This window comes from Abramis brama (assembly GCF_963993115.1).
Source record: "Abramis brama genome assembly, chromosome: 19".
NCBI lineage: Eukaryota > Metazoa > Chordata > Actinopteri > Cypriniformes > Leuciscidae > Abramis > Abramis brama.
In genome coordinates, this window is record NC_139981.1 from 26582616 (window position 1) to 26610275 (window position 27660).

General features: G+C 37.3%; 2 protein-coding genes across 6 annotated transcripts in view; one reads left to right on the plus strand and one right to left on the minus strand.

Annotated features, from left to right (window-relative positions):
• The window catches only part of mcph1 (microcephalin 1), a 98348-nt gene that overhangs the window by 10404 nt on the left and 60284 nt on the right, over nucleotides 1-27660 (minus strand). The gene's annotated exons all lie outside the window — the stretch shown is intronic.
• angpt2a (angiopoietin 2a) lies at nucleotides 809-27516 on the plus strand. 4 transcript variants are annotated; one of them, XM_084092751.1, is made up of 10 exons: nucleotides 809-1503; nucleotides 1578-1812; nucleotides 5388-5543; nucleotides 9043-9164; nucleotides 9336-9571; nucleotides 17302-17429; nucleotides 18485-18586; nucleotides 18679-18845; nucleotides 23375-23505; nucleotides 26288-27516. In XM_084092751.1, exons 2-10 carry the CDS (start codon nucleotides 1783-1785, stop codon nucleotides 26446-26448), a joined length of 1233 nt encoding a protein of 410 aa, XP_083948877.1. In that variant the 5' UTR covers nucleotides 809-1503; nucleotides 1578-1782; the 3' UTR covers nucleotides 26449-27516. The 4 variants fall into 4 exon arrangements, with proteins under 4 accessions (XP_083948877.1, XP_083948878.1, XP_083948875.1 ...); XM_084092752.1 differs by having other exon boundaries at nucleotides 9336-9562; XM_084092749.1 differs by having other exon boundaries at nucleotides 809-1812.

The following is a 27660-nucleotide window of genomic DNA, read 5'->3' on the forward strand; positions in this document are numbered from 1 at the left end:
CATGTCAGCTTTTCAGGCCAATATACTGTGATCATCTGAAATCAGGAAGTGCTCTTACGGACTTGCCTAATAATATTTTATTTTTATAGGTCAAATACTAATGTAGGCTGTTTGTAATTTTGAAAAAAAATCTTTTACCAGTATCTGGTGGACTTTTTACGCATCTTTGAATAACTATCATAAGTTTAATACATTTTATTTTTTCAACACCAGAGCCTTACAAAAACTGATTTGAACAGATTTCAGAAGAATTTCCCCACCAAAAAGGCAAGGCCATACACATATTGCTGTTGGTAATGTTGAATAAATAAAAATGCCAGAGTAAAAAAAAAAAAAAAAAAAAAAAAAAAAACGCATTTAAACTGCTGTACATCATTTCAAGAGACACAGCTGAAACCATGAGCAACCGAACAGACAGCAAAAACACAATCATCTGCTTCTCCCTTCCAAAAAAAAAAAATGACCGCTAGAAATGCATGACCATATCAGACAATATGAAAATTAAGATTATTTTTAGCAACTGCATTAATGACAATCAGGAATCATTTTAAATTCCATGATAAGAGCTTTTACAAATATCATCTTAGTGAAAGCCAAATACTTTTATAAACAAGCAGCTTTTCATCTTTTGGCATATTACCAACATATCAATTTGAGTAACAAGTTAACCTGAAAAACTGACAAACAATATCAGAATTTCTTAATTTTTTGAAGACATTTTTCAAAAACCTAAAAATGTGCTTCCAGTTTTCAATTACAAGATTCTCAGACTTTTGGATCCCACTGTATTCAAGATTTAGGACAGGAAGTGATGGTCTTGAAATGATAGTGTGAGTGACAACTGAAAGACCCTCTCTTAATCTCTCTTCAAACATTCAAGGGGACCAGTGCTTTGAAGAGGAGAATGTGGAAGGACAAAAGCAAAGCAAAAAACACATCTGGACATGTGGTCGTCTGGTGTGACTTGGACACTGCTGAAGCTGCATTACTTGAATTATACAGCTGCATCCTGACTAGTTTTTTTTTTTTTTTTTTTTCAGCAGCAGCCTCTAAGAACAACACAAATACAACCACTGCGTCCCCGTCCTCTCCTGCCGACCAGAACCATTGTCTTGGCTTTTGTTGGAGCAGCAGATACAGCCAAGAGGGAGAGCTTAAGAGCTTCAGGGTCTGGCTGGAATGCTCTTTATCCTCCTCTTTCCAAGCAGTGCTCCTCAAGTAGAGGCCATGGGTCATGGGAGGAGTCTCAGTCCTTCACAGAGGACTTGGGTAATACAACAGCCTGTTAGACTGATGAGGGATGAGTACAATCAGCCTGTGAGCGAGTGACACTCTACGACTGCTTCTGTGACACTGTCTCCTCCTCCTACTCTTGATGGCATATAAATGAGTGCGAGCACAGTCCTGGAAAAGGAGAATCAACTGGATGTAGAGACTTAGAGTCTTCATTCTTCAAACATCCATCCTCTAATAAGACAGGAACAAAGATATTTACTTAAACAGGTAGAAGTAGTATTAAATATTTTCAAAACAAATATGCTGAACACCGGCACACTATTTCTAATTTATTGCCTTAGCGTTGGGGAAGCATTTACGACCAATTCAGATGCAACAGGAAAGAAGTCATACCAGATCCAGAACGGGCCATGCACCTACACTTTTCTGCTGCCAGAACCGCAAAACTGTGGAGGTCCTTCAAGTACCTACACCAACCAAGTGCAGCGAGATGACCTGGTTGACTATGACAGCTCAGTCCAAAGACTAGAACAACTAGAGACCATCATGGAGAACAACACACAGTGGCTGCAAAAGGTACCAAGTTCCTCTTGTACATGACAGTAGAAAACAAGTACATAAATAGATGTGTTTTTTAAAAGTAATTTGCTTATATTTTAGGACACTTTTGTGGTTTCATTTCAGAGTTAGGTTTGTTTTGTGTATGTGAAAGTAGTTTTCTACACTTAAATGTGAATTTCACCTGAATCCACTTACAAATGGGAGTATGGCTTGCAGTTCAACTTGTGGAAGTGAATCATTACTGATGTATAATTTGCATCTTGGCAAGCCATCACTAACACTTACTAAAAACTATTCATTTATTGTATCTCTGTTCGCATCTCTTGAAATGCATTCACGGCAGACAAATGCAAGTGCTGATTTGTGCGTGTAAAGATTTGGTGGAAAGTTTCCGCTAGTATTCTTTGTGGTACTTGCATTGATGCAAATGTACCATAGTTCAGACCCAAATATAATGTCAAGACAGACCTCTAGGGGAGGGGAAAAGGTGTTAGAGTCAAACGCAAGCCAAGCAAACTCAAACCAAGACTTAAGCCAGAGAGCTGTATGACTTTAGTGTGCTTTCCTCACAATGAAACAATGTAATCAGTTCAATCAAGCAGCTAAAAATCAGGAAACAACAATGAATGCTTATTTTAAAGGAATGAACGTTATTCCTTTCAGTGCCATCAGTGAGGCAAGGAAGAGTTAGTTCAGTTAGTATCACTTTACAATAAGGTTTCATTAATTAACATTGGTTAACTACTTTAGTTAACATGAACTAACAATGAACAAAACTTCTACAGCATTTAGTCAATGGTAATTTCAACATTTACTAATACATTTTTAAAAATCCAAAGTTGTGTTTGTTAACATTATTTAATGCACTGTGAACTAACATGAACAATTAGATTTTACTGAAGTACTAACATCAACAAAGTTTAATAAATGCTTTAAAAACATATTGCTTATTATTAGTTTATATTAGCTAATGCATTAACTAATATTACCTAATGTGACCTTATTGTAAAGTGTTACCGTTCAGTTTGTTTCAGGATAATGTATATGAACATTGCAACCATGTTCGTATCCGCATCAAAATAATCAGTCCAAAATTGCCTGAACAAGGTGCTCTCGGCCAGATTGAAAACAATCTCTGCAGTGGTCCATGTGTGGAGAGAGAGCAATCTGACCCAATAACCTCTTCTCATTGTTTTTGATATCATTGATGACTCATATTAATGAAATCAAATTTTTTATTGCTAACGATATTTTGCTTAGTGTGCTACTAATCAAACAATATCAGTATCAATTTATCATCTATTTTTGCACTTTAGAAATGGCACAGAAGCTGCATCTAAAGCAGTATTTAAATGTATTTACACAGCAATTATAAATGCATAAATTATGCTATGATTTTATATACAATTTCATAATATTTTGAAATATGAAATGAGAAACTGCAATTAACTGATAGGCTACATAAAAGAGATATAAAATTAAAACTGCCAGTAGATGGCGGCAAGTCACTGTCTTAATGAGTCATTGATTCATTCATTGATTCATTCATTCATTCATTCATTCATCAAGATTGAATGGTTGATTCACTACATTTTTTTCTTCATCTTAGCATTTTAGAAATGTTTGCAGTGAGGATGAAACTTGTCACTCATTATTTCCATCCTGTTTGTTTGAGTCTTGGCTTGTTTCAGGAACTTGATACAGGAAAGAGAACATACAAGCATATGCACTCAACATTGTGGAGATTGAGATTTACAACAACTGTCTTATTTTTTAATAAAACTGAAAAAAGCCATTGTGATGATGTGGTAAAATGCTATGGACTGCATTTATATAGCATATATAAAAATGCTAGTAAAAACAGACTCCTGTTACTGATTTGTGCTGCGACTCTTGTTCGGCTCACAATTTACTAAGCAGACACGTTCAGTTTTTAATTGTAGTGGTCTGTTCTCTAACTGAACTAAATGATTTCATGATTTTTTTTTAAATAAATCGACAGTGGGGGGTGGTGCCATGGTGGGCAAGTGATGTAACTGGTGTTGCTTCTGAAAAAGTCAACCCATTCTCACTCACGAGGGGTCCAATACATGTCCAAAAGAAATGCTGTCACTACACTGACAGCAAATGCGCACCCACAGCGACGCGGGACATTTTTAAAGCGCGGGACATATGTGGCTTAATGTACTAAGACAGTAATATTGGAGGATCAAATTCAGCATACACCTGATTTATAAAGCATAGCCTACTATGTAGAAAAGCAGATCAGGTTGAATATGAACGCAAGATCAAGAACTAAGAATTAAAAGAATTAAAAGAACAAGATCACTAGGCTACAAACATTAATAAGCTATAACTAGTTTTAGTAAACCCTATTGCTATAGCTCTAATATACTGTCATCCTCAGCAAAACAGAGAGACTTTTTAAGTGAACTTGCTGTACTAATGGGGGATTTAGTGGGGATACCAGGCATGAACAAAGATTGCTGTTGTGTGATTTTAAGTGCTTGTCAACTGGTTCCTTCCCTTAACAGTCTTACATTTGCTGTGGTGATGCCATATCTTAAAAAAACAAACCTGGATCCTTCCTATCTTTCTAACTTTTGTCCTATTTCTAATGTACCTTTTATCTCAAAGATCCTTGAGAGAGTTGTACTGTCTCAATTACAGTCTTATTTGGCTGTAAATTCTCTTCATAAAACGTTTCAATCTGGAATCTGAAATGCACGGCTTTAGTTTTATTAGATCTGAGTGCTGCATTTGATTTGGTCGACCATGAGGTCCTGTCCTGGTCCAGGTCCACGCCTGGAGATATCTGTGGGTCTTCGTGGCATAGTCTTACAGTGGTTCCATTCTTATCTGACCAACACATGGTTCAGTGTTCATATTGGTCATCAGTCCTCCTCTGGTATACCTCGATTGTGGAGTCCCACAGGGATCAATCATCGGGCCGGTATTGTTTACCCTGTACATGCTACCTTTGGCTTCCATTTTTAATAAATAAGGAGTATTCCAAGCAGTGATTCATGCTTTCATAACGTATTAGTCTTTCTTAGTCTTATTCTTTTCTGTACAGAACTTTGGTCAGCCTTGTTTTTTTTGTTGTTTTTTTTAAATGTGCTTTATAAATAAATATTGTATTGTATTGCATTGTAAAGCATAGACATGGAGATGAGCCCAGAATTTGAAAGCAACAAGCTAGTTTCACGTTTACATTTACATTTAATCATTTAGCAGACAGTTTTATTTAAAGCAACTTACAAATGAGAACAATAGAAGCAATCAAAACAACAACAATCAAACAGGGCAACAGTAGGTAAGTGCTGTGTCAAGTCCCAGTTAGTCTAGCAAAGTGCAATATTTTTTTTTAATAAATAGAAAACAATAGAATAGAATAAGTAAGTGCTAGTATTAATAGGTCATGTGTTGACGAAAAATATTGATTAAATAATGTCTTGCGCCAATGTTGACTTTTCAGGGTATTTTTGTTTAACAATTCAGAGGTTGAGGTTGTATTTTCTGTAGTCTTATCTAAAAAGAGTTTCTGTTCTATTTGAATTTTAAATAATTCCTTCTGATTTCACCCACAGCTGGAGAACTACATCCAGGAGAACCTCAAACAAGACATGGCCCAAATTCAGAATAACGCAGTGCAAAACCACACAGTGACCATGATCAAGATTGGGACCAGCCTTCTGAGTCAAACAGCAGAGCAAACACGGAAAATCACTACTGTTGAAGCACAGGTAAGGGGTTGATACTTCTCTAAGTAATTCAGTAGGCTAGGTTTAGTGGGTTCAGTTTCAAAATCGAACAGGCTCAACGCCAAGGTTTTTTTCTACTGGCCCAGTTTGGCCAGCGGTTTACATTTTTACTTGCCCTGCCAATTTTTTTTACTGGCTCTATTTTGGTTGTTTTTGACCCATGTAACTATACAATAAAAAAGATTGTTGCAACACCAAAAATGTAAATACTAGCAAAATTTCTAATACTTGAGGACTAAGCTTAAAAACTAATAAATTGATGGTAAGTCCAGCTTCAGCTAAATGGGAAAACAAGACACAGACAGGCTTCAGATGTTGATCCCAGGTTTTGTTGCAGACAATTACATCATCTAAATAAAAAGCGTAGCCTGTAAGTCAAGACATGGTTCATCAATCTTTGAAAGTTAAAGTGTGCATTTCTTAATCAAATCTTAAACTAGCCTGCATTACCTCTCTAGCTGCCAAAAGAAGTCAAGGTACTCCCTTCTCCCAGTTGCAGTAAATGTGCAACAGATAAGCACTTGATTGTTGATGTTGTACCCATACCTGCTCCACTATCTTGGCAAACATATTTGATGTAAAAACTGTCCCCTGGTCCCTGGGAATAATTTTCAGAATACAGAATATGGTGAAAATATATAACTGCTTGATTTGTATGGATTTTAGTTTTATCTCTTTATGAACTTTTTGAAGCGACAAAGTGGTAGTTGTGTGGACTGTCAATGGAGGGACAGAAATATTTCTTTTAAAATATTTTCATTTGTGTTTTAAAGATAAACAAAATCTTACAAGTTTGGAAAGACATGAGTGTGAGTAATTTATGATTTAAATTATGAATTTTTGCTGTGGCTCCCGGGGAGTGATTGGGAGTTAGGTGCTTTGTTCAGTCATTTCCTACTGGTATTGAGAATCAAACCAGCAACATTCGGGTTATCAGTCTGACTCTCCTAACCATTAGGCCATGACTGCTCCCATAGTTAAATGCGTAAACAACCTGCGCGACCGTAGCAACCTGGAATAATCAGAAATGGATAGGCCTATAATAATAATAATAATAATAATTTATTTTTAATTAATAAAAAGCACGAAATTAAGAAATTATTATATTAACATATTGCCCATTATATGTATTGTATTGTGTGCGATGGTGCATATGGTGCAAGACAGCATTGGAATGAAGTTTATCACGCAGGTTTGTTTATGCATTTAACTTGTGGGCATGAGTAATAGATGTTGTTCCTTCAACATAAAGAAGTCATGGCCACAAGAAAAATATATTGTTCCCTCAACATAGAATCTCGAGGCCATGACTATACATCATGTGGCCGTTACCTCCACAAAAGGATCTTGTGGCCACGACTTATAACGTTACCAAGAATTAATATGACGTTCCCACAAATTAATATCTCGTGGCCATGACATATGGTCATGTTCCCATGAGTTAATATGTCGTTGCCACGACAAAACTAAGTGAACCGAACATGTCCCCTCCCGGTCACTGTAGTATTAACCTTTTAAGTGCCACTCTTCAGCATAATGGTAACCACAAAACTCAAAAACATTACATAAACTATTTTTAATGTCCAAACATAACTGAGCATAATTAAACACTAACATGTCTTTCCCTTTACTGAAAAACACAAAATAATAATTAATCCCTGAATTTACTCTTAATTTAGACCCTTGCAAAGGATGCTAGGAACTAAATATCCACTTCCCAGTAAGTTGTCAACAAAATGATTTATGTAGTTTCAACAAATATATTAAGTAGACTTCAGTTTTAAAAATATTTGATGGATTGAACAATGAAAATTAAGTTGATGAAATGTTATGAAACATAAAAATTATGTTATTTTAGCTCATTTTAATTAATTAAATTGAACAAGAGGCAAAAACAAATCTTTTGAGTATACATTTAAGTGATCATTTCTTGCAGGTCCTCCAGTATGCACACATTAGAGTAGAGCACCAATTGTCAAAATGAATTGTTAATTCACAAACAATATGAATCTGTCTGTTATACACAAACAAGCAATAGCACAAACAAATACAACCGAGCAAAGATACACGTTAAATAAATTGTGCTTTAAGTCTATAAGGTCAGTCTAATAGCAAGAAATACTACTAGAGAAATTTAATAAAGTAAAGTAAAATTTGTATAATAAAAAACTGCATTGCCTTTACTGTATGAATTGAATATGCATTGATTCTAGGGGTGTGGACGAATAGTTTTGCTGGCCGTAAATGCCGTTAAATCCATGCAAACTAAAACTCAGTTATAACTAAATGCATCGGGTGACGCTGTGGAGTTTAACAAGTTGATTGTATTTGATCACAGAATGTCGTCGTCTGCCTCTAGGCGCAGCAAAGTTTAGAATTACTTTGATCAAAATTATTTTACTAAATGAACTTACAAAATGGAATTACTTTTGATAAAATGGGTCAACATGTCATGAAACATTGTCTGATGAAACGGAGATATCCTAAATATCGCCACCAGGACATCACATGAAATCCAAACACCAGGACAGCTGTCCATCACTGCATTCACGACTGCAGGTAAACACAGCTGTACCCCCAGTGAGCTGAGAAGATAACTTCTCTCATCTCATAGCAAAATGATCTCTAGACATATGCTTCTTTTAAAGTCCCCAGTAGTAAATCATTTTATCCCTTAAAACTCATCTTTGATCACCAAAATGACATATTTAAATGTTTTTTACTGTGATTTTTTTTTCTTCATGCCTTAAAATAGCTTGAATGTAACTATACCCTTGCTTCATTTAGTATACGCGAATCCATTAATATGTTCATCATAACATCGTAATATACATCATATACCCGCTATACTGCTAAATCTACCTGATTTTTCTTATCAACAAAAAAATAAATAAACCAGGATAACCTGGCATCTCTTAAGACCCCCGCTAGTTCACTGTAAATGATATGCCAAAGCCCGCCGGCACGTTGTCGTGATTGGTTACAAGGTGGTTTCTGACGTCAGAAGCGTTTTTGAGACTGACTTTTTTTCACTGCAGTTTTAAGGAGAAAATACTCAGCAATGGTGTTGACTTATGAATTTACACATGGTTTGTCTTAAAGCATATTAAAAACACCACATTAGACATATAAACAATATTAAAAGCTTGATTTTCACCACAGGGGGACACTTGCAGAGGAAAGCAATGTTATTCTCTCAAAAATATCATCAAGAACCACTAAATTATTAAGAAAATGGTTTTATAGTTAGAAGTCAGAATTCCAACATACATGTTAAAGCCAAGATATTTGTATGGGTGCTTTAAGAATACTTCATTTAATGAAACATGGAAGACCACAACAGCTGAAAAAAACTAGAAAACACCTTCAGTGGATGGAATTTGATTCACTGACAGAAAGTGAATATGGAAATACTCATGGTTTGCAGAGTCTCATCTAAGATGCTTTCTGTTGGAAACACAATGTCTATTTTCATCTTTAGGTAATTAACCAAACAACTCGACTTGAACGTCAGCTTCTTGAGAACTCCATTTCAACCAGCAAACTGGAAAATGAAGTTCTGCAACAGATAAATGAAATCCAAAAGCTGAATGAAAAGAACAGGTAATAATATTAATATAATATTAATTGAGCTGTTTAGAAAAACTCTACACTTTCTCTCTCCAAATTCTGGAGGAAGATCTATTCAAGTCACAAACATTTTTATAGAAACTTAAATTCACATTGCTACTGACTCCAGTGTTTTTCAAAACTTGTTCTCTTGGTTCCTCTTAGTTTTCTGGAGAAACGAGTGGAGGACATGGAAGGCAAGAGAAATACAGAGCTAGAAAACATGAAAGCGGAGAAGGAACAGTTCAAGAAGCTGGTGGAGAAGCAGACTAGCATCATAAAAGAGATGGAGCAACAACTGCTCCGCACCTCCTCCGATAACTCCGCCATGAAGCAGCAGCAACAGGAGCTGACAAATACAGTCAACAACCTAATTCACACCATCTCTGTGGGTAAGCAAGGTGGGGTTTGCATCAGTATTTCAACTGTTATTACACATGGGACCTGGGGCAAAATAAACTCCAAAAACAATATTGTGCCAGACAGTTCACCTATTATTCACCTATAATATTATGCAGCTGTTCAAATGTTTGGGGAAAAGGCTAGACCGCAAGTTAGATAGAGATGCAGAGAAAGATAATCATCAGAGTACGGTAAACACAATATACTTTGTCACGGTTCAACAGTTTCAGTTAAAGACCTTTAAGGCACTAGTCATAATGAAATTCTTTTCTCAAAACTTCTTATATTACTTGACAGTAACTTGATGCATGAATACAACACTCTATCAGTAAGGATGGATCAAAATCCAAAAATGTATAAAACTGTATAAAAGGAGAATAAATTATGAAATTAAGTGTTTTTTTGTGTGTGTTTTTGCACAAGAATAATAGAGGTAGAGATGTGTTAGTGTTTACTGTTCTGTTATGTTGTAGTTTTGCAGAGGTTACCATTGTGGTCAAGAATAGAGCCTGTGGTTAGGTTGAGAATTGGCTATAAAACCTTAAGACTTTATATGCTGCATGTTGATTATCTGTGTACATGCAATAGTACAACCGTGGCCAAAAGTATTGCCAGTGACAAATATTGGGTTTTAGCAATGTTTGGTGCTTCAGTATTCTCTGGCCAGCCACGACCAAATATGAGCAGGCCCTCCACGTTATGGAGATGAAGAAGTTCCTCTGGTCCCTCTCTGGCTCGACCACATCATGAACAAAGAGGACCAAAGGGGCATGAGCCTATAGTTGACAAGATGAACAAAGCCCAACTCCGCTGGTATGGCCACGTCATCAGAAGCGGCGACGAGACTATCGGACGGACTATCATCCATCACCATCTGGACGACGACAGCGCAGCCGGATGAAAAATCGGTAGCTCGATCGCCTGGCAGAGGACATGAGAGCAGTCAATATCGCCCCTGCTGATGCCCTGGATCGAGGCAAGTGGCGAAAGGCATGCGAACAAGCGGACCCTGCGCCAACGCGGGACACACGCTAGAACGAAGAAGCTGCTTCTGTATTTGCAGATTATCTTTTTCACATGTTCCTATGGTACACTGGAAAACAATAAGCATTTCATACATTTTAAAGTCTTTCATTGGCAAAACCATTCAATATGTGCAAAGAGTCAATATTTACAGTGTTGCTGGAAATCAGCTTCTGGGAAAAATCCTAACAGATGGCGAGCCATTCTTGCTTTGTAAGTGCTCAGAGTTGATCACAAGTTGTGGACTTTTGCATGTCCACTTGCCTTTTTAGGATTGACCATATGTTCTCTATGGAATTAAGATCCAGGGAGTTTCCTGGCCACAGATCCAAAATGTCCATGTATTGATCTTCATTCCATGTATTGATCAGCCACTTCATTATCACTCTTTCCTTGTGACATGGAGTACTCTATTACGCTGGAAAATGCACAGATCATTGCCAAATTGCTCCTAGATCATTGAGAGTAGTTGTTCTTACATTATTCATGGCAGTGATTTTGGGCATAATTGTGAGAGCCCCCTCCCTTGCATAAAAAGCAATCCCACAGATGGATGCTCTCAGAATGCTTCACTGTCGGCATGACACAGGACTCATGGTAGCATCTTGTGCGGTCCAATCCATGTACTTCCTTCAGAATTTCAGTCAGTTTTTGATGTTTTTCTTGGAGAGAAGTGGCTACTTTTTTCTTCTCTCGGCCGTTGTCCTGAAGTCTTTACCTTACTGTGCGTGCAGATGCACTCACACCCACCTGCTGCCAAGATTGAGCAAGCACTGCACTGGTGGTGACATGATTCCGTAGCTGACTCCTCAGCAGCAAACTTCGTGAAGCACAAAATTTGTCACTGCCAATACCAATACAATACAGCTGTATAGTTATAGTTCTTTGCTACAGTAGCACATGCTATTGTGTGCTATTGCTAAGGTAGCTGGCAGTTAACCATAAAATATTTGAGTTAATATGATATTGATGAAATCAAATTGTAGTCAATACTTCATTATAATTGCAATTAACATGTTTGTGTAGTAAAAAAATCTAAATTTAAAGTTCTATTAACTTAATCTTTGAGTTTGTTAACTTAAACATTTTATGAAACCGATTACTGCACTTTTTTTTTGTTCTGTCAATTTAGAACTTTTTCTAGGAATTTAGTTTTTCCCTCTTTTCCACCCCGCTTATGAATAGTGGTGTGACGATAGGGCTGTGCCGGTAAATTTGACAACCGCATCACCGCGGTGGTCCGCCAAAACACTTTTTTTTTTTGTACGTGAATGCTGTTTTACGTGAATATTATGACACGAGTGAAGCACAAAGCTTTGTTTACAAAAGAAATAATAGGTTTGCAATTTAATGTTACATTGCAGCCATGGAATCATTTGGATTCGTGCCGAATGAGAGAGGCATGTCACGTGAGCCCATATATTTAAGCTTTGTATTATGTTTTGCGAATTTAACAATATTCCATTGGACATAGAATATCTGGTTTCTTTTCCCAAATCTTCACTCACGTCTTGCCCATTTTCGCAGTGGATTATAAAAGTTTCTTCCTTTGGTTCACTTTTAATTTGTCCTACGCGTTTTTTCTACTTTACCACAGTAAAAATGTGAATATAATAGGCCTGATACCTTTTTGCTTGCACATAAAAAAAAACAAAAACAAAAAACACAGTTTGTGCTTGTTATCATGGTAAGGGCAGTGATAAACATCAAGTTTATTTGTATAGCGCATTTCACACACGCTTGGGATTTAATGCCTGGTTCAGATTACACAGATTACAATTTTGGCACGATCCGTTTGACGTGTCCTGGGGATTCGTAAACGACAATGGGCGTCGGGACGCAAGATTCGATCGTTTCATCTCATATAGTGTGTCAGTGGACGACAACCAACGCCGCATCTGCGATGCTTCACTACATCACGATGAAAAGACTAGCATGTTTAATTTTTTTTCGGCCCTCCACGACGGGTTCCGTCAAGAGTGAGTGAGTGTGTGCGAGTGAGTGTGTGTGCGTGCGCGAGAGTGAGTGTGCACGTGAGTGAGTGTGTGTGTGCGCGTTTGTGCGAGTGTGTGTGAGTTTCAGTGTGTGAGTGAATGTGTGCTTACAGTATGTGTGCGTGTGAGACGGCACACGATGACTGGTCGGGAAGCAACGTGTAGTCTGACATGTTTCTTGTCCACGACACAACAATATTTTAGGAGTCAAAATCGCGTAATCTGACACAGTGTATCGTAAAAGACGAAAAAAATCGTGTAATCTGAACCAGGCATTAGTTTCGCTTTCTCTGGCAGCACAAAATCAAACATAGCCTAAATGTCTTGACACTGCGGAAGATAAAATTCGCTCTTCAGACCTTTTACAACAAGTGTCAGTTGCTTGGAACATCAGAAGAAAACATGAAGATATTAGAAAAGAGATGGTCTCTTTCCTGCTTGTGTCCCACATCCCTCTCAAAGCGCACAGCGGTAGGCTATATGACACATCTTTGTCAGGAAATATAAAACAAATGTTTTTACCAATATTTACTGATATTTATTTCAATGTTCAATTATTACAGGCTGTAGTGTGGTGTTTCACTTACGGAAGTGCTAAAATAAACAATACACAATAACACACAACTAGAAAAATGCATTTCCGGGGGAACTGCAAAGTGTGCTTGCTCGGGTGCAGTGCACTAACGTTAGCAGGTAGTGGATAAGGGTGCGTTGAAGTTTGCTTGATCTGAGAATTTCAACAATAGTACTTTTTTCAAGATTGTGCAAAAAGGTGAAAAGTTATGTGCATTAAGAGACATGTCTGCAATGTAGACTAGTGCCAATGGCATTGTTTATGTGGCTTGGTTGTTGGTTTTGAAATAATTGGTTATGAATATACAGCAGAGAGTGGGAGTGTTTTGGGTGATGAAATATAGTAGCCTATTGAAAAGAAGTTGACAGTCTTAATTTACTGTATCCAACAAGCCAATACAAAAGTCACCCAGCTGTTCTGTGGTTGAGTGTTCCCTTTGATTAGGAACAAATTTACTATCTCAAATTAAGGTCTACCGTAATTAGCGATGCTTTGATTGCTGCTGTCAAGATGGTTGTCATCACCTACAAAGAAACGCTGATTTTTATAGCCTACCATCAGTCCTCATATTGTAATTAAATGAAAAACGCTATCAGTTTCACTATTAGCTTATTCTAGCGATGCAATCGCAACAACATGGATAACGCTGTTTGGCATTGCCTAACTTTATATGACATATGCGCCATATGCTAGAGTTACACATCCTGCTGCCATTTCAGGGCTTGAATTTTGGTGCGGGAATGTGGGGATTGCGCATAATTTAAACCATTCCCGCAAGGTTAGCTTTTATAGTGCGAGAAATTCCCGCACAAATATATTCGCTTCATCTCAGAGCAAATAATTAAAAAATAAATTCACAGATGCGAGAAAAAAGATGTCAAACTGTCTTTTATTTTCGAATTTAATTCCTCAATCAGCGCTGGACCGGCATTTTCTGTCTTCCGCTGAGCCCTGGCCGTAGACAGATCATGTTTCACGCTGTCAATGCAGTGGTCTGCGTTGCGCTGATCTTATTCACACTATCGAGTGTAGGTGCAGCATTCTAACATTGAGTCATAATGAGCTGTTTGTGAAGAAATTATCCGCTTCCAAATTATGTCATTTTAATCACTAAATTGAAACATTAAAAAACTATTTGCTCTTTATGGTGTGCGAGTGATAGAGCGCGGCAGCAACGAACCAACTGATCAGCTTGCAGCGCGTAACAACATTGAATGTTCAGCCGAACAGCTGATCATAGCTGTACAGGGCGCCGCCTTATTTTTCATCTCCATAAATATATCTAGTAGTAAAGCTAATGCAAGGGCTAGAAATCAATAAAAATTTTGCTGATACTTCCTTGTCATCATGGAGAGCGCAGTTCATGGTTGCATAGCAACGACAGACGCCACGGGAGAGCAACCGCTTGTGGAAAGGAGAGAGTGGCGCGCTTGCGCTTTCCACTTGTTTTTACACATCTAAGGTGCGTTCCATTCGACAGGGTCCATACGCAGTGTTCACTGCTCCCCTACTCCCTGAGCACGGTATATCAGTTGAAGTGGACTTCACTGACAATAACCGCTCATTTGAAACGCCCCGTGCAAACGTCATCAAAGAAAGTCAACGACGGGGTCGCGCTGATTATGATATAACATAAATATATATAGGACTACATTCATATTTTAATTTTTATTATTATATTATATATTTACAATTATATTGCACTATTTTACAACTACCTAAAATAAAACCACTTTACTTCACAAACTAGCTAAGCTGGCTGCATTCACTGAGGTAAATTATAATCATCAAAAGTAGTATATGTAATATTCACAACAATAACCATTAAAATACTGTCATTTGTATAACAATGGCGAAATGTATGAATACTTACACACATACGTAAACTCCTCCATCGTTAGTAATGACTGTTCTGACTGGTGATGACGTGGTGCGCGAAATGACAGTTGGGTGATCATCGCTCTCCACTTCCTGTGAAGTGATGTATCGATGTTCCCTTATTCCCTATGCCGTGCGCAGTGCCCTTCGAGCTGTACATGTTCGCTCCCTTCGGATTGAAATCTCACTTAAGATGGCGGAAAACCCTGTGAAGTCCACTTCGCAGTCCACAACGCACCTCTAGAGAGACGTTGTTGATTGTTTGAGCATGTGACTGCGCATTTCTCCTTGTTTTCTATTGTTATGCGCAGCATATTTCCCGTGCACACAAACACAGCCACAGACAATGAATTGTTTGTTCGGTTAGCGAAGAAGAGCATGATGTATTTTGTATAAAGTTTTTTTGTTGTTAGTAACTGTTTTGAGAACTGGAAATGCACAATTAATGCATACAAATCTGTATATATTAATAAATGAAGATGATTAAATTAGACCGATGCAAAAAACGAAATTCAGGCCCTGCATTTATTAAGACAAACCTAAAAACGAATGCAGTCTATACACTGACTTGGCAGCTCTATGAAATGTAATACAACAGTGCCACCTACTGTCTAAATGCATTAACATTAAAAGTGTGAGGTGAAACTTTTGCATAGACATAGGTAAATGGGTTTGTCAATTAGCCTGAAATAAAAAAAAAAAAAAAAAAATTCAGATCTTGTGCATCCTCACATTGGAGTCCCGAGTTCATGTACAAAGTTTGGTTTCGATACGTGACAGAGTTCCTGAAATATGAACTACTTCCTGTTTTGGCGACTACGCCGCTGATTTAGTTTGGCTGTGACGGGCAAACACTTCCGAAAATCAAAAATCCTTCTAGTAACTTTTGTGAGGCTTGGTCCAAGGACCATGTACGTCCAGTTTCGTGAAGTTCGGACCAAATTTGTGACCTGTGAACGTTTAGTTTCGCTTTCTGTTCAATCCACTATGGCGGACAAACGACATGGACTCGATGTCATCTTCGTGAGCAACTTACACCGGTACTGACCGTACGTTTTAAAGTTGGAACGGTGTCTCTGTCTCAAAGGGCCTAGGCGCAGGAGCTGGCCAAAATTTTTCTCCCGGGAATAATAATAATAATAATAATAAGAAAACTTAAGAAGAACAATAAGTGTGCTGCTTTCAGCAAGCACACTTAATAAAATGGAGGTTTAAGGTTTAACGCACGCATGAGCAATAGAGGAGGAAAAACAGATAGGCTACATTCTGCCCCATTTTCAGGGTGGGCAAGTGTTTGGACAAACGTTGGATTTTATCAACTCCAGGTGAAGCAGATGCTTGACAAGACTTATATGCAAGCTTGGTAAATATGCAAGTTTGGTAAAGTGAAGTATTTTGGAAACACTACAAACATGAGGCTTTCGGTAATTGATCCAGACTATTGAGCCTAGGTGTAGCATACATCCCAATGGCTTTTTACGCAGAAAACAGTACCTTGGCGTACCAAGAGACAGAGATAAAGGTGTAGGAAGCCCTTAAGACAGCAACAAGAGTTGTGATGTGTGATGCTACAAAGACAACTTAAGTCATGTGTCCTGTCTGTATCATGACTGCTCGGGAGGATTTGGAAAAACACTTTATTTTTCCACTGCAGCCCAACCACTGATGGTAGACAGACTCCTCAAGCAAAAACTTGCCATTTGTGCTTGTTTTTGGGGGAACTAAATTAGTCCCTACTTCATAGTAGGGTCTAACCCAGCACAATAGGAACTACCAGGGATTTTAGTGTACGTTGATTGGTCGAACGAGAACCATAAGAAACAGCACCCGTATTTAAAAAAAATCCTACAGAGACATTCAGAAAGCTAATGTTAACGGCATTTACCTGTCGCTTTTGTCTGTGGTGTTGTGTTCTTTTCTCAGCCTCTATGATATGTAGCCCCGCAAGTTGTCACAAGAGATTTAATCTCAAAGCCCTTTCAATCGTATCACTTATATGGTCTACATTCCATCTCATTTATCATGAATACCATGAACCAACAAAAACATAGCTCCGATCATGGCATCCTCCATTCAGTTGACTGCTGAATGTCGGCAGGCTTACGTCACTTCAGAGTACCTACATGGCAGTGTAAATGCAACCAGGAAAATGGCCCTAAGGAAACATTTAGTTCTTGGGGAACCGCCCCACCGTGGCTAGTTCCTAAAACTATTTACACATACTGTCCACTTTGGTTTAACAAAACATTTCTTTTATCAGGTAGCAATCCTGCAATGATGCAGGATGATCCAGATCAGTACAATGACTGTGCTGCAGTCTTCAAGTCAGGGAACAAGGAAAGCGGGGTCTACTCATTGACCATACCTGATACAAAACAGCAGTTCAAGGTAACGTCTATCAACTTAATTCAAGTCAAAGTAGTAAAATACCAGCAAAATACTTAAATATATAACAGTGCATTGACATTCAAAGTAGTACTAGTAAACATTAGAAATTAAAATTCTCATTTACTCCCCCGTGTATTGTTCTGACCATGTACTACATTCTTTTTTTATCCACCGAAACACTAAAGGCTGAATGTCAAAGTCACTATTTTTCATAGACCAAAAGTGGATAGTAATTTGATTGCACAAGCTCACGAACACTTGAAGTCATGTCCTGATCTTTTTTCCTCAATCTAACCCTTATTTTCCTGCTTACACTGTACTTTGAAAGACAAAAAAAGACAACAATAATATTAAAGCAAATTATCAATTGTGTTTAATTAAAAAATGGAGCCTTTAGACATTACCGATGCCAAAATACAAAAGTGAATATCCATGATCTTTTTTTTAACACTGAAATGACTTCAGTTGAACAAAAGCAAAATGCATAATTTTCCTGTTATCACTGTGAAGCTGCTTTGAAACAACCTGTATTGTATAAAGCACTTTTAAAATAAAGATGACTTGACTTGACTTTAACACTTAGCTATCATCTAAAGTAAGGAGACCTAAATACACTCAAATACTTCAATGGTGCAGTTTGAGCCTGAAAGTGAAAGTAAAAAAAAATAAATAAATAAAAAACCTTCTCTTGTGTGAAATAGAAGAGTATGGACATTCTGCCTAAAAATGTTTGTTTTAAGAATATAATAAAAATTTGAAAGACACAAGGGTGACTAAATGAGTTAATTATTCTTTTAAGAGCAACCCTTTTGCTTAAGTTCTAAACACGCTTCCCCACTGAGAGCCATTTTCTAAGAAACCTTTCTTTAGAAGTAATGAAATACTGCCAATTTAACATTATTTTTGGACTTTCTTAGCATTCTGAGAAAGTTGCCGAAAAAGGTTATTTGTTTGTTATATCCTGGAAGAAAGGCATGACATGAGATTCAAGTGTATACAGAACGGACATGAATGATGAAATTTAGCCAGTAATTTACGATTTATTTTGTTTCCAGGCCTACTGCGACATGGAAATAGATGGAGGTGGATGGACAGTAATACAGAAGCGCTTTAATGGCCTTGTTGATTTTCATCAAACGTGGAAAAATTACACAATGGTAAGAATTTAATTGCTCTTACATCTTTCTTTGTATGCTTCTGACAATTTTACACTGATATGAAACATGGATTTTCTGTATTTCCAATTCAGGGGTTTGGAGACATCTCAGGTGAACACTGGTTGGGGAATGAAATCATCTCCAAGTTGACACAAGAAAAACAACATGTCCTCAGGATAGATCTGACAGACTGGGAGGGGAACACAGCCTTTTCAAAATATGAACAGTTCTCAATTGATGGAGAGAAGCAGAATTACAGGTGAAGAACTACCCCGTGCCTTCATATACCTCAGAGTTTTGTGACTCCTTGGGTGTTTTTATAGTATGCTGTGTGATGCTAGAATTTTGCTATATCCAAGCATGTGATTAGTTAAAGACAAAAAAGAAGGAAAATCTATGAATTTTGAAAGATGGTTGCCTGTTGCATTCCCAAACGCAAATTATAAGCTACTCAAACACACAGCACTTACAGAGTAGCGTTTACTGTGAATCGAAACGGAAAATGAACGAATTATCCACTGAACGAATGCTATTGAAACATGCAGTGCGACTTTATTTATATAATTACAACAGCAATTTGATGATCGCACCAATGTTCCCTCTAAGCTGCGCGCATGCGCAGCAGTGCACTTCTGATGCCGCGGCTGCGCAATTAAGAATTAAATGCCGCGCAGAGGACAGAGGAGAAATGAGTGGGGAAATCCATTTGATTTTAGATTAAGTGAGAAATACTTGCAGTGCTCTGATCAACCGCTATAGAGTTGGTATTGGTACAGAGTAAAAAATGGTCAATGCAGTTTACAGGTTTCATAGAAAGAGAATGATATGAGTGCGTGTGAGTGGCAGTGAGCCAAATCAGTCACGGTAAGAACAGTCATGTTTGCGGACCAAATAACTCAATCCGAGAGGGAACGAGAAACGCAAAGACGTGAAATAAAACGTCATCATGTTTTAAAGAAGAGTGGTTTGATTAAGTGGTGGAAATGACGGATGATGGGCACAGAACGGTAACAACTACAGACCTTAAGTTTGCAGAGCGTGCAAACTCAAAATACATAAATTACATTCATTGTTTAAATAGATTTTGTGTGTGTGTGTGTGTGTGTGGGGGGGGGGGGGACCCCCTGCTAAAGAAAATATTGGAAATTCATAAGAAATTAATTTAATGCTGTCTGTAGCCAATAATTGACTATACAAAAAAACTTTATGGTTACCAAACCATCTCAGTGTAACAGCTTACTTTTTTTCATACTATATTATATTATTTTAAAGAATTGAACTGTCCTGATTCCATGATTTTTTATAGAATTTCTTGGTAAAGACTGGTACAGTAAACAACACAGTAAAACAAAATATTCTCAGGTAATCTAAAATGTGCTTCATTTAGTGACTTCTTAATTAACTGCTTGTTTTCAAAAATATGATTTAATACCAATAAGTTACATCAAGGTTCAAGTAAAATAGAAGTTAAAAGTTACAACTGCATGTTGAAACCATTGTTTCTCTATGTATGCTGTACACAGGTCAAGTATAAAGAATGTTTTTGCTCAGGTGGCAAAAAATGTCCACCCAATAGAGAATTTTTTTTTTTTTGAGGGAACATTGGATCGCACTAAGCCATATCACATTCTCACAACCATGCATTGTCAAAATTCATAAAAAGTTACCAGGCAATAGCTGTTAAACTGGCGGATAACAGTTTCAATGTAGATTTTCTCACAATTGGTTATTTGAACTGTTATTTGCGCAGATGGCGCCGCGAGCTCATGCAGTGCTGTCATGAGCAATCCGTGCATTCAATAAATGTATTAGAAACAAAAACATTTTTCAGTTTATTTAGTATTTGTTTAAAGCAATTATGCGATTTCAATCATCATACAGTAACCAGTAAAAACTATTTTTTTCTCGGATTTATGCAATTCACGTCAGTCATACTATTCAGGTCGGAAAATACAGAAAGCCGTATAAATATGAGAAAATCACATTCCTGTATATTGTTTATACAGTGAATATCTGCATCAGTACGCAGGTCTGCTTTATGCTATGTGAGAGCAACAAAGAAACATGAAGAACTTGGTATTAAGAGTTGTAGTTAAGCATATCGTGAAGCAGAGTTTAGTTCTTTACCAACATCAAGCAACATCACAACTAACCACATTATTATGTGGATCTTCTATCGCCCTATAATCCATCGCGCTCTTTAAGATCAATAAATTCGAGGCTTTTGGTCATACCTAGGATATCCAGATCAACCAAAGGAGGGAGAGCATTTTCACATTTGGCTCCGAAACTCTGGAATAGTCTTCCTGATACTGTTCGTTGCTCGGACTCGCTCTCCCAGTTTAAAACTAGATTAAAGACGCATCTTTTCGGCCAGGCATTCATATAATATTTTTAATCTTACAGTTCAAACTACAATCCGGCCTCTAGTTCATAAATGCCAGAGGAGAACTGGCCCCGACTGAGCCTGGGTTCTCCCAAGGTTTTTTTTTTTCTCCATTAGGTCACCTGATGGAGTTTTAGGACACCATTAGGTCACTTGATGGAGTTTTTTTCGGTTCCTTGCCACTGTTGCCTTTGGCTTGCTCAGTTGGGGATATTTTGGGGATATTTAATTTTATTTTATCAATCAATAAATTCCACTAGAAACAAACCTTGTTGTATTATTTTATTTTAATTTAATACTGTGAAGCTGCTTTGATACAATCTGTATTGTGAAAAGCGCTATACAAATATACTTGATTTGATATTCATAATGACAGAATTGATGTGAACAGGTTGAACAGGTGTGTGTATATCAGCTATTTTAGAATATCTCCATCTAATTAATCTTCTTTAATCTTTTTGGTTTGTGACCATAAAGTCTGACATCAGTATGCTCTCATGTTTGAAGTAAAACACCAGGAAGCTACGAGTTAGCTGTTGATTTGGTACACACCCATGTTAACACTGCTGTTCATTCTGCAATAAAAACTCTGGAGGGCTGGCACACTATTGTCACAACTCCAAAGAAAATATTTTGAAATCTGGAAATACGTACAGTCTATGTAATGTGAAAACATGACAACACAGTTCCCTGAACAACTTTTGCCATCTGACCCCCCAACAAGTTAGTGGGTAATTACCATTTTTGTAATGATATCAAAAAGATGAACAGGGTATACAGTAAGGCTCTGGACTGAAACCTAGTGAGCTGTCTACTGCCTCCATAGGTACAGTAGCTGCCTTGTAAAGGCCTCAATATACAAAGAACAAAATTATAAACGCAACACTTTTGTTTTTGCCCCCATTTTTCATGAACTGAACTCAAAGATCTAATACTTTTTCTATGTACACAAAAGGCCTATTTCTCTCAAATATTGTTCACAAATCTGTCTAAATCTGTGTTAGTGAGCACTTCTCCTTTGCCGAGTTAAGCCATCCACCTCACAGGTGTGGCATATCAAGATGCTGATTAGACAGCATGATTATTGCACAGGTGTGCCTTAGGCAGTGCAGTTTGTACTGTAAAACGTCAACATAAGGTGATGGTCATGGATGAATGGCACAACAATGGGCCTCAGGATCTCGTCACGGTATCTCTGTGCATTCAAAATGTCATCAATAAAATGCACCTGTGTTCGTTGTCCATAACATACGCCTGCCCATACCATAAGCCCACTGCCACCATGGGCCACTCGATCCACAACGTTGACATCAGCAAACCGCTCACCCACACAACGCCATGCACGCTGTCTGCCATCTGCCCTGTACAGTGAAAACCGGGATTCATCCGTGAAGAGAACACCTTTCCAAAGTCGAATGTGAGCATTTGCCCACTCAAGTCGGTTACGACAACGAATTGCAGTCAGGTCGAGACCCCGATGAGGACGACGAGCATGCAGATGAGCTTCCCTGAGACGGTTTCTGACAGTTTGTGCAGAAATTCTTTGGTTATGCAAACCGATTGTTGCAGCAGCTGTCCAGGTGGCTGGTCTCAGACAATCTTGGAGGTGAAGATGCTGGATGTGGAGGTCCTGGGCTTGTGTGGTTACACGTGGTCAGTTGGATGTACTGCCAAATTCTCTGAAACGCCTTTGGAGACGGCTTATGGTAGAGAAATGAACATTCAATTCACGGGCAACAGCTCTGGTGGACATTCCTGCAGTCAGCATGTCAATTGCACGCTCCCTCAAAACTTGCAAGATCTGTGGCATTGTGCTGTGTGATAAAACTGCACATTTTAGTGGCCTTTTATTGTGGCCAGCCTAAGGCACACCTGTGCAATAATCATGCTGTCTAATCAGCAACTTGATATGCCACACCTGTGAGGTGGATAGATTATCTCGGCAAAGGAGAAGTGCTCACTAACACAGATTTAGACAGATTTGTGAACAATATTTATATATATATATATGTATGTATATATATATATATATATATATATATATAAATTTTAGTTGCATATGCAAGTGATTTACTTGCAATATAGAGGGTTAAGTTGGTCTTTATAGCTTTGGGAACATTCTTCATCTCTGGCATGTCTAGGATGTCTTTAAATTAGAAAACCTGTATTTTAATACAGCAGAACTGAATTATTTGACGAAGTACGTAAACTTATCACACGTTACTACGTACCCCAACTACAGGGAAAATGAGAGTACTCGCAAATACTGAGAATGGTAGAATAAAATTGTGAACAGAGTTTACACATTTTAGCAGTTGTCCATGTCTTATTGATAATTGAATTACCAGACTAACTCGCATGTATAATATATTATTTATATTTCTGATTTTCCAATTCTATAGGATACACCTCAACAACTACAGTGGAACAGCGGGTAGAACCAGCAGCATGGGGCAGCCAGGAAGTGATTTCAGCACAAAAGATGTAGACAACGACAAATGTATTTGCAAATGCTCACAAATGCTCTCAGGAGGTAAGAGCAAATTACTTTCAAATACCTCTATCATTTCTCCAGTGTTTTACAGTATGCATCATAATTGTCTTATTCTAATGGATTCAGAGTACTCATTTGCCCCAGTTTTATAAGTCTGTTACTTGGCACCAGGGGTGTAAAAATACTTGATATACTTGATATAGTATACTTGAGTAAAAGTAAAAAAAGTACAACTTTAAATTGTACTTAAGGATTAAAAAAAGTAAAAGTACCATAGCAAAAATGAAAAACGAGAGAGGAGATACTCGTTTAATCATTTTGGATCATCTTCTCAATGCTAAGTGAATTTACTGCATAAAATGGTTTGTTAGACATACATACACAAAGATTTGGTTGAAATAATAAAACAAAACACAATGACGCAGAGGTAAAAAAACATCTCTCTAGTCAGTGCATGCAACAATTAAAAAGCACATTCAGATGTGATGCAGAGGCCAGAATTGTATTCCAGACAGAATTCAATTTGGGGTTAGAATTGTTGCATTATTCCAAATAAATAGGTTGAGATCCACAAATAAATGTAAATATTTTCACAAAAATTTATAAAATTAAAATAAATAGAATGAGATTGGCAAATCATGTCACAAACACAACTGCCTGGCATTCATTTGTGAATCGTTTTCTGTGCATTAGTAGATCCCTGCACGCATTTGTAGATTTTGAAACATTTCTAGCGTCAAGATGTGCAGAAAAATCCACAAATAAGTGGACTCCACCCACTGTCTACTTAAGCCAATCAGATAATAGCCGTTTGTGCTGACCAATTATAGCATGCTCTCGCTCCAACCAATCATTTTTTTTTATAAAAGGCAAAATCAGCCGTTGTGCCATGTCATACATCGTGTCTACCCCCGTGTGAGGCTGTCAACACTGGACAAAGCAAACATGAGATTCATTTGTCCTTAATGTAAATTAACGTAAGTGCATGTAGAAGAACGAGCATTCGTTTACTGTTGGTGAATCATCGTGTCGTGCTACGATTGGTCAGCTTAAGTAGACGGTAGGTGCAGTCCACTTATTTGTGGATTTGTCTGCATGTCTTGACGCTAGTGCTTCAAAATCCACAAATGCTTGCGGGGATCAACAAATACACAAGAAGCGATTCACAAATGTGTGCAGCCATCCACAAATGCACAGAAAGTCATTCACAAATGAATGTCAGGCAGATTTGTGTTTGTGACATAAAACACATTTGTAAGTATATTTTATTTGCAATTCTCTTTTTATTTATTTGTGAATTTTTTTAATTTTTGTGAATCTCTTTATATTTATTTGTGGATCTTAATCTATTTATTTGTGAATTTTATACATTTTTGTGAATCTCATTTATTTGTGAATCTCAATCTATTTATTTGGAATAATGTAACAATTATAACCTCAAAATCCAAGAATGTGTATTGAGTTAATCACCCCTAAATCTATCTCTGGAAGATTTCTGTGTACTGTAGTCCAATGAGAGGCTTATGATAAGTGATAGAGAATTAAAACGTACAATATTGACTTTTAAAACCACTTTTTGTGATGTATATTCAATGGCTCCGTCTGCAACAATAATGAAAGGTCTTTGAATTGTTTCTTTTTAATGGTAGCAAATATTTAAATGTGATTAATTTCAAATAATTAATCCGCATAACATGTAATTAATCACATTAAAAATTAATTGATTGACTGATTGTTATCCCTAAAGACAAAAAAATAAAAATAATTGCACTCAATCTTATACATTTAGCCAAGGTACTACACAGATGTCTAGCAGCTATATCAAAACAGACAAAAATAATGCACAGATTTCACATTACATTAGCAGGGGGGGGAAAGCAATTTAGCTGCCTAAATGTGATTTCTCAGATTTGATGGTGAACTTTTGAAGCCAGAAATTGAAGAAAGTTAAAACTGAAGCATATAGGTTTGATGCACAAAAACAAACATAACTGGTTATCACGCATCAAGCAGTGGCTGAACTAGAGTTCAAAGGGTGGCCAAGTTCAGGGGCTCCATTGACCATGACAGAAAATGAGTGTGTAACCCTAACCTGGCATCTAAAGGTGATGATACACAGGGCAACTTTTTGAGCAATGTTGCTGGGCAATCTTGCAGAGCGATTGTTGCTTGGGCACTTTCCCATTGAAAATGGGCAATACATTTCTATCTGGATAATTTATGCATGTTTGAGCTTTCGTTTATCACATGTGATGTGCATAAGACGGACAAAAATAATCTTCAAACATGTGACGAGTACTTTTCAAATCAAAATAAAATTGTAAGGAGTAAAATGTACAGATTTTTCTTCAGAAATTGAATTAAGTAAAAGTACAAGTATTCAGTTTAAATTGAACTGGAGTAAAGTATAAATACCCAAAAAAGTAAAATGAAGTATTTTACACCCCTTACCCCAAAAATCTATAAAAAAGGTGCTTTGCATTTTTTATAGTTGGGTCATGGTTTACTAAATTAGCCAGGAGTTAGTCATTGAGTAGCTCATTTGGGAACTTAGCCTTGATGAACATTGCCATTAATGGTCTGGAATCTGAAGACTTCCCCTTAATCATTCTTATTTTAGCTAGCAAAAAAAAAGAACAACTACTAATACTAATAATTGAGGAAATAGCATTGATGCATTCAAAAACAAAATTGTTCATTTGTAATACCTGTAGTAATATTTGGGAGCCTGGTGTATGTTAACAACAGCCAACATTTTGTGTTGTCACAATATACTTCTGTTTTTATATCCTAAAGTATATATTTTTGTTGTATAATTTAGGTTGGTGGTTTGATGCCTGTGGACCATCCAATCTCAATGGAGTATACTACCAGCAGGGACAGAACACTAATCGTTTCAATGGCATCAAATGGTACTACTGGAAAGGTTCAGCATATTCACTAAAGGCCACGACTATGATGATAAGACCATCAAACTTCTAAGCCTCTAGTCCTAAGGCACAATAGCCGTTTTTTCACTGTCGGGCCAGTGCGAGCCAGGGCAACGGGCTGTGCTGGGATAATAGCCTCGGACCTGTAGCACAGAGCCCCAAACTTTTCCACCGACGGGTCAGAAGCTCTGCATAGTTTCATCACATTTAGAAAGAATGATCATTATAATTTAAAAAAAACAGACAGTCCCAATAGAGTTATATTTTCAGACAGAGAAGGAGAAGCCCCGACGAGGCCCGATCAAGCCCTGGAAGTGACAGTGGAAACACGACTGGTGCTAGCATGCCTGCTTTTGGCCCGACAGTGGAAACACGGCTAATGACTACTGATGTCACTGCTTTCCTATCCTATAGTGAAACATTTGTTGGAGAGGTGTGACCTTCATGCACTTCTGATACAGGACTTCTATTTAAAAGATAAAGCACTTGAAAAAAAAAAAAAAACTGTTACAGTGTCAAATTGCTAATCCATTGAACATAAAATCCTGACATACAACATATTAATGGAACTTCGTCAAGGGACAAGTTTTGTTCAAATGGATGTATTAATATGTATTGTTAATTGAAGAACAGCTGTAAAAGGGATATACACCTGTAAACTGAAGTACCTTGATATTTTACAGGATTTCCTTAATTCTTCATGTAGATAAGTGGAATCAGAACTACTTTCTTAGTGTGCTTATTTTATTTGTAAATACCAAATTATTTACAAAAATTATATTATTGATAAATTGTTAAATGTAACCATGGTACAAGAGTGAGTTAAATGCATAAAGCTGAGGAGGTTCTTTAAACATGTCGTACAAATTGTTACTCTATAAAACTGTTGCTTACACATGGTTTAGTGCTTTGGACCTTCTTGTAGATATCTTAACTGTGGACATTTGTTGACAGTTAACCAAATTCCACAGCATTTCTTAAAGGGTCCCTTTTTTGCAAAATGCAAAATTCACTTTTACATGGTTTTTTGAAAAAAATAAAAGTGTCCACAGTGTGGACAACTAACCTATAACTGTAAAAATCCACCCACTCCTTTTTGTATTCCCTAAAAATAAAAATTGTCTCAAAATTATCTGTTCATGTTTTCTACCCATTGTGACATCGAAATGGAACAGGCCCCTCCCATGACTGGTGACAGACTTTTCCCTATTAGCATAGATCCTCCCCTGAGTGCACTTGGCAATTGCCGCCTCTTGTGGTTCAA

Bases quoted from the DNA above. Each gene is read 5' to 3' on its own strand.
- angpt2a (XM_084092749.1), top strand. From the start codon at position 1,537: ATGCTGAACACCGGCACACTATTTCTAATTTATTGCCTTAGCGTTGGG. The intron at 9,165-9,335 runs GTAATAATATTA...GGTTCCTCTTAG, and splicing joins AAGCTGAATGAAAAGAACAG to TTTTCTGGAGAAACGAGTGG. The intron at 18,587-18,678 runs GTAAGAATTTAA...TTTCCAATTCAG, and splicing joins CGTGGAAAAATTACACAATG to GGGTTTGGAGACATCTCAGG.